The sequence below is a fragment of the Limulus polyphemus genome, unplaced genomic scaffold (genome assembly GCF_000517525.1).
Source record: "Limulus polyphemus unplaced genomic scaffold, Limulus_polyphemus-2.1.2 Scaffold2928, whole genome shotgun sequence".
NCBI lineage: Eukaryota > Metazoa > Arthropoda > Merostomata > Xiphosura > Limulidae > Limulus > Limulus polyphemus.
Window position 1 is genome coordinate 122,210 of NW_013668538.1, and position 13,028 is coordinate 135,237.

Genomic DNA, 13,028 nt, shown 5'->3' on the forward strand with positions numbered 1-13,028 from the left:
GTGGCGAAATGCTACAAGTTCTTCAAATACCTATAGAATGATAGGTTTCTTTTTTTGTGTGAGTGTAAAACACCTAAATACACTAGTTTGAAGTATTTTTGTTATCAGGGTGGATTAGTAATGACAATCCTACAAGCAATAATAAGTGGGGTGACTTTCACTTTTCTGTATCAGATTTTCATTGTTACCTTGATTAATCTATTAGTTTCACGTACAGACGAATATTTGGAACATATTTAAGCAAACGTTTATACTTGGATTTATCAATTAAAGCAGAGTATGTAAAGCATTTGTGGGGGGGGGGCTATGGACACAACGTCATTTCCTCTAAACATATAACTGTTTTACACATTTACAAGTTATTTATTTGCGAGATGATAAAGAAAAAACAGACAATAAAATGCTTTACTATTTTTCATTCTCACTCTGCTCAAAACTTGTAAAGCAAGAAAATTAAATATGGGAATAGATATTCATTACACTTAAATATTTTCTTTGTTCAAACTTAATTAATTCGCGATTTTCTTTATTTTTATTATTGCATGCGAAATAAATAACTCCACAAGTGACGTTTAGAATTTTTTTAGCAGTGCTTTATATTTTAGAAAAATAGAAAATCTACATTATTAACCTTTTGATGGGGTTCTAACGAGCCAAACAGGTTCACTATTCCTGCGTCTTAAGCCTATACTCTGTAATTCTTTGTACCAATGAATTGAGAGTCCAGGTTCCAGCGGTTTTGCTGTGTTTTCATCACTACTAGCTGTTACCTCTTGGCTTGCACTACGCTTGAACGACAACCGTGATCGGCGAGACGAGTTTAACTGATGTATTTGGCTATTAACTTCCATAATTATGCCTCTTTTCGTTTACGAGTGTTTCAAAGTCCCACGTTAGAAAGTTCAGCTCTTGTATGTACTGGATAACAAATCACAACCAACCTTCGATGCTTTTACTAAGTTGTTTATGGTTTAATAAATAAATTTAAAATAAAGCTAAAAACTTCTCTATTCGTAGAAAGAAGTAACCGAAAAACAACTTCGTAAAATATGTTACCTTACGTATAAAATTTTCACTGCTCACCTATAAAACTATTAATTTACCTAATAAACACAATTTTCAAAAACTCGAATAATTAAATTTATGTATAACCCACTCTGCAAAATCATTTGATTCTTCTCGCTTCGATCTCACATGGATGATGAAATACAGGTACTAAAGCACGGGTATCACGTGCCAGAAAAAGTTCAGCTAATTGTGCACAAAACCAGCTGGTGATCTAAATGTACCACCTTTCAATAGACTAAGGTAAAGGTAAACACCGAAAACAAAACCTTACCGCGTTTCTCGTGCGCTGTTCCTAATCGCAAAGACAATTCCAAGCAAAGGAAGCAAGAACGAATTTCTCAATAAAACAAATTATAAATATTTACAAATATCCACCATTATAGGCAGTTCGAATACTAAATTTATTCTATCAGAATGCAACAACAAACAATTCGTTAAAGATCGATAAATCATTAGGCTGGGCTCATTAATTCATAATTTCTGCAAAGAAGCATATTTTAGTTGATCTTTCAAACTCAAACATAATATACCCTGAAAATATTACAGGGCTAAGTATTCTACTTTCTTAAGAGATCTTATGCTCATTGGATAAAATTTATCAGAGCTTAAAAATGTATGTTGACAAAAATAAAAACTCATCCTTTTTTTTTATTGTCGTTGCAGGCCATGAATCGGATGCTACTGCCTTACAAAACGATTTGGGTTGTTTGGCATGTTGACTGAAGAAAAGGCAAATGACTTTTGATTATAAGAGATGCAAGGTGACACATGTGAAATATCATAATTTGAATTATAAGTATAATATCGATGGAAATACCCTTAACAGTGTTATGGAAGAAAAAGATCTTGGTGTTCTGGTTCATCAGTTTTTTAAACCACCCAAGCAATGTGCTGTTGTTAGTGAAGGGTAAAAATGATTTTAGGTTGTATCTACATAAATACTGAATAAAGTCTAAATAGGTTAATGATTAAGCCATATTTTGAGTATTTCATTCAGTCTTGGAAGAAATGGCATTGAATTCTAGTAAAGGATTCAGAGGAGTGCTACTGGGATGGAAAGGTTATCATACTACGTAAGGTTAAGATCTCCGAGCTTGTTTTCTCTTGAAAAAAAAAAGAGTTAGAGGGGATCTGATTGAGATGTTTAAGATTGTTAAGGGGATTCATAGTGCTGATGCATCATCTTTTTTTCCCATATTTAATGGTAAGACTATGGAATATAAATATAAATTTTGGCAAGGTAGGAGTTACCTTCAGGTAAGACAGGGTGGTCTTTGAAATGGGTTGCCTTCAGATGTGGTAGATGTAGTTGAAAGCTTGACAAATGTTTGAATGATAAGGGTTGGCTATGAGGTTTCTTTTTCTGGTTTAGTTTAATTCAATGGATAGGATAAAGTAGATGGACGAAAAGGTTGTATTATTACTATTTATGATAAAAACAAAGAGCCTGGCATGGCCTGGTAGTTAGAGCACTCAACTCGTAATCTGCGGATCGCAGATTCGAATCCCGTTACCTAACATGCTTATCCTTTAATCCGTGGAGGCATTATAATGTGAGAGTCAATCACGTTGGTAAAAAGATAGCCCAAGAGTTGGCAGTGGTTGGTGTTGACTAATTGCCTCTAATTTATTTCTTCAAAATTATGAACGGCTAGCGCAGATAGTCCTCGAGTAGTTTTGCAAGAAATTCAATAAACAAAGTAGTTATAAAAAAGACGAAAGTTTAAGACGAAAACAGTTAACGCTGACAAAGTAATTCAACAAAATATGCATAAAACCCTAGACATTTCTCAGCTTTGAGAAGACGTGTACCGTAACAGACACACACAAATTATTATTTTTTCTTGAAAAAATGTCTGGTATACACGTACACATCATTACTTAGTTATAATACACACGAAGTCTTAGAATGTTATAAAGTCATAGAATCTACCTTGGCGAGCCTTTACGCATATCCTATAAACCCGCTGATTTATAACGTAAATAATACGTCATTGGTAAAATATTTTCTTTTTTTCACTCCAAAACGAGTTACATTATACCATTCGATATTTTTTTGTAAACAGATGGTGGCAAGTAAAAACTGTTGTTAAGTTTGTTTGTTTGTAATTAAGCACAATGCTACACAATGGGCTATCTGTGCTCTACCCACCACGTGTATCGAAACCCAGACATTTCGCTGTGCCACTGGGGGCACTGTTGTTAAGACAAAAATAAAAAAGTTTTACAACTAGTTGATACTAGACAAAAAATGTTACGTGCAAGAGTTTTAAGTATTGTTTTTATTGGTGAACTACGAAGGTATTCAACATTAAGAACATACGAGGCTGTCCTTAACAATTCTGTAATTTTCACGTGAAACTGGTTACTAATTTTCTCCCTTCAACTTAATAAACTGGTGGTTAAAGCACCAAATATACTGCTGCTATTAAGGATTAATGGCACTGTGAATGAAGAAAAAAAAACAAAATAAAGAAAACAATGAGGGGCTGATTATGTGCAGACTTAGCTTAACTAACGTGTTGGTGGTTTTGTAAATAGAGCAAGGTCTTCCCCTGTAAGACAGAATTAGATAAAATCCAGGATTTGTTATAGACATTTCAGAAGTGGGGGGGGGGCACACATTAAGTTGATAAGAGTTTTTAAATAAAGTTTTCATGTTACTCTTATCATCTCGACATGCACCATTAGTTACTTGCCCTTGTTTTGTATCTGTGATCATATTGTATTACAGTAGAACCTGGACACAGAGAGCACCCTTCCGACTGCATACAAATGCCTCTATAGCAAGATGCCCTTCATATGAAAAATGAACCACGCTAAACTGGATTCTATAGTGATCATACTAAATTTCTGAATTTTAAAGCCCTCAATTTTGTTTCGTGTATTTAGGACGTGGGTGTTCATGAGTTACACATTGCCATGACATAGAGCTTGTTAACAGGAGGTTGCAGGGGTAGATTAGTTGTGCCCTTTTTCTTTATTATTGGTCACAAAGTTTCAAAGTACTTCTCTTCAGAGTCTGAATTGCTAAACATTTCATATTTATTTTCTGTGTTTATTTTACTGTCAACAACTGAAGTAGAAATTTGCTGAAAACAAGGCAACAAATCACTGCTTGTGTCATTAGACTATTTACATGACACCTTAATAGGATACTCTCGAGAGCAACAAACCAAATGCACAGAAATAAGTCGACTTGACCCCTGCTCTGAGAACACAACATGGAATTTATCAGCTTATGCATTCTACAGTGTTTACAATGAAAATTCCCCAGAGTAATAAGATTTCACTTTGAATCTGTGAAAACGTCTATTACAGTATATAGTTTAAAATTGGCCCAATAAACATTGCAAGTGTTTGAATATTGGTCATCCTTCTGGTGGATTTTTGGAATTTAGTGGTATGTTGTACAGCCATACAAAGATAACTGCCCACTGTATCGAGTGGCAGTATGGAGAACAAGACTAAAGACACTGCCCTGAATCCGGAATATCGAGGTGAATGTTATTGCAACATTTATTTTGGTTACAAAGAGTAGAAAAAAAGAGACTGAATATGTCTACCCTTAATGGTTCATTGTCCTTTGTTTCGATGTTCCTGTTAATTAAAGTTCTACTGTACTATTTAGTACAAATAAACCCCTTGTTGCGTCAACGAGATAATGTGATTCTCACGCCCTCTACTTTCTAGAACTATCCTGTACTTTGGCGAATGCTCTAGTATTTACTAGATAGGGTAGGCTGGTATATATATAAGAGGGTGACAACGTGACGCAAGAAGGTAATGTGTGTGTAGATAGTGAGTAATTGAACTGCAGTCACAGGGTATTGTTGAAGTTAATGTTCGTTCGTTATAGTGTTTGTTTTAGCGCGAATATTGAAAATAAGTGTATCGTAAAGTTTTATTCGGAAAGAATAAACCAGTTTTATTAAGTAAGGACTTGTGTCGCTAAAGTTTCGTCGGAACGAAGTTACGGAAAGTTAATTAACAAACGGAGACGTAACACCCTGTTCATTGCATGTTTAGTGCTATAGAGGTTTTCCTCTAGACGATTCTGGTTGGATATCAGATACACTTTGTAGTCTGATATTTTTGGAACTACCAGTAAGTGAATCTAACTAACACCTCTGCACGAAATCCATTGCAAGGGAAGTACTACCCCAGTACACTACAAGTTTAGTGAACACATAAAATACCTACAAAATACTCCAACGAGAACAAAAAGTCACAACAAAACATTTCCAGAAAAACACTGGCTTAATACCATAGAAAATCATCTTTCTACTTGTGTACAAAGGCCAGAAGTATAAAAAAGTCATATCGATTATACAGAAAAAGCCGAAAATTAATGTAAATATTGGCTCATCATATTAAACAAAACTTTACTTTGTTTTTAATCCAGACTTTACATTCCACATGTTTTTATTGTGCTATTTTTGGTATTGTATCGAACCAAGGAACTTTAACACATTGACTATCACATAATAAATTAAGTATAAATAAAATTAAACATCCAAAAAGTACCGAGAACCAATCACAGTGTCCCAAACTTATATGCTACAAAAGAAATTTGGTTTTGAAACATAATTGTCCGTGACACACCAGTGCGTCATGCTATCCATAACTAAATGTTGGTTGTGACCCACCAGTGGGGCACATGACAGCCAACGTGTTAAGGATTTTTCACATCATGGTTAATAACCTAACTCCATTTATCTAATGATCAATAGTTTGTGTGACATTTTATAGTGGTAAGACTGGCAGGGTTTGTTAAATATTATTGTAAGTCTGATTGTTATATAATGTCATACAAACTACCAATCAACATGTCATGCTTTGCCAGCATAATGTTATATATTGTAACAATCCATTTATCTAGCTTCTTTGAACTTATTTCTATGTTTATCAATATAGAGCATGTGTACTGACTCATCTCATACCATGGCACAATAATATTGTTCAACACTCAAGTTCTTCATTCAAACGTTGTTTTTCACTTGTTTATTTAACTATATACACTTCAAATCCTCCCCAAAAAAGGCTAGAAGCCAAAGAACTGAACCAACAATACAACTAAAAGTTTTGTTTGGATTTATAGGTCATGTTATTTAGTTCCATACTCCAGTCAACTCTTACTAAGCACCACTCAAACCTTGTTAGTGCTGATTATCAAACCTCTTTACACAAGCTGACCACTTCTTCTCCCCACGTTGATTGTCAGTTCTGCCCTAGGCTTCATTAGTTTTCCGGAGCAGAAGCAGTGACAGCCATGATTTGTTTATGACCTTCCTCCACTTGCTGAGCAGTCAGGTTCACTGAGTGGTTTTGCCTATCTTGGTGTGGAGCAAGATGTGGGGAGTATACACAACAGCACCCTTTTAGTTTATACTCAAAGTAGTTGTTTTGGTCCTCCCTTCCAAAATGATGTCCAGGTAATGAAATAAGCATTAGTTGTTGGAATACAATCATCATGTGAGGCACTAGGAAACCTTGCCTACTCATTGATACCCACTGTGACTGTGTTATGATGCTGGGATGTGTTGGTAGCATGGTAATTTTTGATGAATAAGTTTTCTATGGTACAAACTTCTTGGGAAGATGATCTGGTTGAGGTACAAACACCAGCTATCACTGTAGGTTTCTTCTACTTCTCCTGTGACTTGCTTGAAGTTACCAACTCAAACTTTGTTGCCACAGATAATGCCTCTATTATGGTGAAGATGTGTCTAACATCCAAATGAGGTTAAAGTGCTTCACTTGGCAGTTCCTCCATGACAACATCTTAAAAATCTCCTGAAAAATGATGGGATATGGCTTCCTATGTAAGCAAAGTAAATCATCTGCATTATTAGCCAAGCTCTCTGGGGACGTTTCTTATGAACCTTGAACTTGGCACAGTGGATAGTTCAGTTCTCCATTCGGTCAACACATTGGCACAACTCAGTTAAAACTGTATCCAAATCACTAAGATGCACCTTCTTCAAACGCTCAATCGAGTCAAGGGCTGATCCATCAATAATAAACATCAGGTGTTGAACCACCTGTTCTTGAGTCCACCCATTCTAAACAGTGAACTGCTTGAAACATTGAAAGTGGTATAGGTCTTCCTATGCTTCACATAATTCAAAGGGTCTTGTGGTTGCACAACCAAGACATCCTAATTGGCATCTTGCCCATCTCCAAACTGATACACCCACCCACAACATCAGGGGTATAGAGTATGGGTGGAACCAAGGGACCCAAATGTTTGGGCAAATATTTCATCCCTGCTCCTGGGCAGAAGAACAATGAGTTGTTGTTGGAAACTTTACTTCTAGCTCTGTGGCTAGGACACAAAAATTTCTCACACTAACTTACTCTGTGATATTTTCAGGTTTAATGATTACCTTCAGAAAAGAGTAGCACTGCATATAACAAGAGGTTATATCAGGAAATGTATTATTGAGTTAAAACTGAAAATTTGACTTAAATGTGTGAAAGGAACAAACTAAACATTATGTAAAATAAACTGTAAAGTAATCTATATATATACTTACAACATAGGTCACAGATGGGTGCATAAAAATGATGAACAGCACCTCTCTCTCTCTCTTACTGCTAAAAAGTTTTACTGGGAGAAATTCTGGATTGATACTGAGAGAGTATAGCATTATATACAAAATACAATATCATTATCCCTGTCAAATCACAGGTACTACCCATGTCACTGATCATGGGTTGAAATAAAGAGAACAGATATTCCTCAAGTTAAATACAGCAATATTACTAGAGAATGTGGATACTAGGTCTTCAACAGCATTAACCACATAGAAGCCCAAAAATATCCAAGTGAGACACTTCTTGACTGACCACACAAAATAAAGTTAATTATTCAAAAGGCAAATTTCCTGTGATGAAAGTCTGTAAGCACTCTTAAAAACATACATATCTGAAAATCATTTAAACTTTTAGTAAACATTTTACTTTTCTATGTTAAAAGAGAAATGAAAAGTTGATATATTACCCTATGAAAATCATCTTACATGATACAATTACATTAATTAGAAACTAGATTCATCAACGAGTAACAGAATTCCAGAGAAAAAAGCAATGCTCAGGAACGAGTTTCCTTGTTACATACTACAGGTACATGCATACCATTTTACATAGTGAGTGATTTCTACAAAACTGAAAGGAATACTGTGGTTTTGAGAGGTGATACTGTGAAATCTACTTATTTTGTCAGCAGTATGACTTTTCCCAATGTCTACTTAAAAATTACATTTCATTTAGATCATGTTTTGAGGAATATCTGGTTATACTTACTTTGAAATATTTGTAGTCACTGTTTTCAATAGTAAATAAAAATGCAAAATTCCACTGTACAGAAAATGAGAGTCAAATTTTTTGCTTCAATGACTACAATGCTCAAAACCTACTAAAGTAACTTTCAAAAATGAAGCATGAATGACATACATAGAGCTATTTTAAGGGAATCAACAAAGGTAAACTATGAAAATCACAAGCTGGGAGAATGAAATTATATTATTGCATCTTCAAAACTTACCTTTAAATCCATCCTTCTGCAGCAGTGCAAATTAACAAAATGTTTTTATAATTTCATGCTTTTTTGTAGAAGTCTCATGAGTTATTTACTTAAACTTTTCAATGATTAATAAGTTAGTTCTACAACCACCACCATTCTTTGGATATATTCCTGTTAAACTTGATTAATGCTTCCTTTTAAGTTTTCTATTGTCATTAACAGATCAACAGTATTTACATTATATAAAAACGAATACAGTTTATAACACTAAGAGTAACTTACATGCTGAAAAGAGTACTTGACCTTAGTCTGTGTACGAGTATGCTCTCTTTTATACAGAGGCTTTGCTTATCATTGGATCTTAACATAATTTGAATGAGTGGCTTTGTCACATTCACCTACAGCATGTTCAAGTAATCTACATCTAGTTGTGGATCTAAGACTTGCATATTCTTTATAACATATCTTTTAAATTTATTTTAATAAACCAAATACAGCCTTGCTGAGAGGATAGACAAGTAAATTTATAAACTATATTTGATGACTTTAAATGCAAGAATACATCCTGAAATCTAGAAAAGAATTGTAGGTAACAGGTTTTAAAAACACCACTCAGCTGCATTTGAGAATACACTCTACTACATACACTCAAGTATGGCAAGGTTTAAGGGTTGTATTCCTGCATTAGTCAACCAACGTAATTCAAATTAAAAATAAAGTTTTACCTCTTGGTTTAAAATATAGTATTCTGAATAGGCTATGGTTTGAAGATTATTTTGTACAATTTGAACACTTTTGTAATTATTGTCATACTAACAAATGTGGTCTAACTATAGTCAATTATCTAGCAGTATTAGAACTCAGGTTTGTAGCATAGCTTTGATCCCTTTTAATAATCACAACTGTAAATATAAAAGTTCAAAGGAATGAATAGCTTTAAACATTTAAGTAAAAATTATATTATCAATACTTCTATATCTTGTAAAGGAAACACTATTGTAATATTGAATAAAGGTGAATATTTAAGAAAAGCAGAAAACATTTTAAATTATTCAACCAAGTTTGTGAAATTACACCATGATCCTATTTATACAATGAAAGTGCCAAGTTACAGAGGTACCTATTAAACCTGAAAAAGGATAATATTCTAAATAAAAAACAATAGTTGAACATTAGACTATCCTGCAGTTTTTATGGTGCCTGTAAAATTCATAAAGAGGGATTTTTACTGTGACCTATAGTTTCTAAGATTGTAACTCATAACCATGCTTTTAGTATTTTTTTTTTAGTTTAAATTTTGAAGACGTGTTCACCTCCAATGAACACGTATTGAAAAACAGTTTTGAATTTTCCAGTGAAATACAACAAATGAAGTTTAATAGCAATGTTCACTGCATCAGCTGTGATGTTGAGTCACTGTACACATTGCTTTAAGAAGTAATTTTGGAGTGGTCAAGCCACTGCCGCATTGCCATTTCTATAGGGTCTGGGGATTTGCCCCCCAGAAAATTTAATGCTATGAGATTGAATCTTGAGCCATTTTAACTACAAATACTGCATACACACAAAATGTATTCAATGAAAAGAAGCCAAGTTTTAAGACATAAATTGTAGCTATACATGCCAAGAAAAATGGTCAGCCCTTAGCCTGACTGGCCTTACCACTTCTTATGGTCCAGGTACACAAACATACCATTGGAAAAGATGGTACAGGTAAGTGCTGGCTTGATTTGTTAGCAACAACTTTTGTTTCAAATTCATTCTTCAAAAGTCTACTTAAAATTACTTTTAAAAATTAATATGATTTCTTAACATGCATGGTTTAGACATGATGAAATATTTAAATATCTACTTCTCAAAATAGCTGGTTAAGTTCTCTTATTTCCAGGTCATTTTACTCACCAAGAAAAACCACTTTTAGTATTCTTTACTTATCATGGTAAATTAGCTAAAAAAAACATCATTGTGCTATCTCTCAGAAAAATAAATAACAGACTTTAAAATTCATCAATAAAATATATGGAAAATAACAGAAAACATTTACTGAACAAATTATGCTTTCACTTGGGTCTAAAACTCGTTAAATGTACTAATTACACTTATTCAAGTTTTATACCCTTAAGAACTATACCATTGTTTATAATAAATTGTTAACAGGATTTGAATATTGTTTATATAAAATAGATTTTTGTGTGTTTGTTTGAAGTCATGCACAAAGCTACACAATGGGCTATCTGTGCTCTGCCCACCATGGGTATTGAAACCCGGTTTCTAGCATTGTAAACCCACAGACATACCACTGTGCCACTGGGGGGGCATATAAAATAGAATTATTAACATTTGTATTGTAACAAACTAGGTTATCATAGTTTTTCTGTGTTGCTTAAACAAGAGTATGTGAAGATCCTTCTCAAATTGTTACAGTTAAAACGTAATTTATAATCACAGATACAGAACACGTACAAAAAAAATTATTCTTGGTAAAAATAAGGAGATCAAGGTCAAATCTATGTTTTCAGAGTTCCATCTAGCCACTAGGTGGAAGTCTAATGAATTAAAAAAAATCTTACATCGAACAACATCTGGTGGCAGCTCTACTGGCACATTTTCACGAATGATCATTTCAAACTTCCTTGGCTTTCCTGTGAAACAAAAAACCTATCCAGTTAGAAGTTGATTGCACTTTGTTAATTAATAATTCTAAAATCATTGTTAATTTATATTTTTTTATTATTTTAGGTTTATAATAGAATATATTATTATAAGTGTGTCAAAAAAGATTAAAAGTACAATTTTGACACCTGATGATTTATTTCAACAAAAAAAAGGCAAGTTTTATTTCTTAAATGATTCTAAGTTTGATTTTAACACGTATGCAAAAACAGGTTGGAAATACATCTAAAACAGAATGATTAATATGACTAAAAAAATAAAATGAACAATAATTCAACATCTTACTGTGTTCTGAGAAAATATATATTTATTCTGTACTGGTCACCCAGATATTAACATTAAGTTCTTTAGTGTTTGTCACTGATTGTGAAATTTAGTGAAAGCAAACGTGATATTAGCCTTAACAGGTGATTTCTATAGTGTGTTTCACAGCTGTATTGTAACAACAGAGGAAGGAAAACAATATCTTTTGTTAATTGGGTTCTAAAGTAACTGAGCTAACCTGTGTGAACTTTTGATGAAAAAAAAGGAGAAAATTATTTAAAGTTCTGAATGCAACGGGGTAATGTAAGTGAATTTATTGCAGCTTGTATAGTAATAAACAGAATACAGAAAAATAATTTGTCTTGTCAATTGGATTCTAAAGTAATTAAATCTGCCTATGTGGGTTTTTGACAAGAAAATATAATTATTTAGAGTTTTAGATACAACTTTCATATCCTATAGTGTAACAAATTTTTTACACATGCTTAACTTGTTTTGAATATATTTTTTTAAACACATGAATTTTATGCTCTCCATTTATTGTCCAAATTTATCGCGAACAAGTCACAGACATCTACTGTAGAAGAATCCCAGCCCACTCATTTTTAAAACCCTGACAAGGTGTATTAATATAATGGAACTTTTGAAACAAATAGGTTTAAACAGCAGTAATGACAAAATCTCATTAAATTAACAACAGTGTTTATTTAGTGTTTATTAGTGTTTATTAAAAGAAAAACTGAAGAGCTTGTTTGAGTATGATAAATACACTTTATATATTATGAAATAAAGTTATGAATAAATAGTGTATAAATTTTGTATTTCCAAAACATTCAGCGTAGAGATTTATTTGTGAAAACTGTGATCAGAAAGAATTATTATTACTAATAATTATTAATTCACTTACTTGGGCCAGCGTCTTCTTCAAATTTAGCCTTGGGTTGAAACAGCTGTTTGAAATGGAGCTTGCAATAGATCTGACCTTCATGAGAAGAATATGTGTCCACACTACAAATTTAACGTACTTATCACAAAAGGGAACTTGAATTTCTCTTTCTTTATTTTGAAATCTTTCAGTTTTATATTGATTAAAAGAACATACAATGAAAAAGCTGTCTCATAAAACACACAATCAACTTACTTTAAGGTCTTGCCACACTCCTTGCAACGAAAGCATGACTTGTGAAAAGCACTCTTCTCTGCTTTAATCTTATCCATAAGATAAACATGCTGGCCACAGATCCTGCACAATATTTCTTTTTCATCCTTTTGGCTCTGTAATAGAATCATTTAGCTTTGAGCAACATAATACACAATTCTCACTCAACTCACCCTATCTCACATGCCATAGCGAGCACTACCTACACTGGTTTATTCTTTCCAAATACAATTTTACCGATACACTTAATTTCAACAGTCACTCTATAACAACGCTATAATTCTCACGTCTCACGTGCTCGTGCTCGACAATACTCAGTTCAATTACACATTCTCT

The 13,028-nt window shown here is 33.3% G+C and overlaps 1 protein-coding gene across 1 annotated transcript in view; it reads right to left on the minus strand.

The window, feature by feature from the left end:
• Nucleotides 1–13,028, minus strand: part of LOC106468239 (F-actin-methionine sulfoxide oxidase MICAL3-like) — a 42,414-nt gene that overhangs the window by 23,584 nt on the left and 5,802 nt on the right. Inside the window, exons 3-5 of the mRNA XM_013928656.2 lie at nucleotides 12,675–12,808; nucleotides 12,441–12,541; nucleotides 11,167–11,238 (exon numbers count right to left, since the gene is read on the minus strand). Of these exons, the coding sequence (XP_013784110.1) occupies nucleotides 11,167–11,238; nucleotides 12,441–12,541; nucleotides 12,675–12,808 (307 nt within the window). The remainder of the gene's footprint in view (nucleotides 1–11,166; nucleotides 11,239–12,440; nucleotides 12,542–12,674; nucleotides 12,809–13,028) is intronic.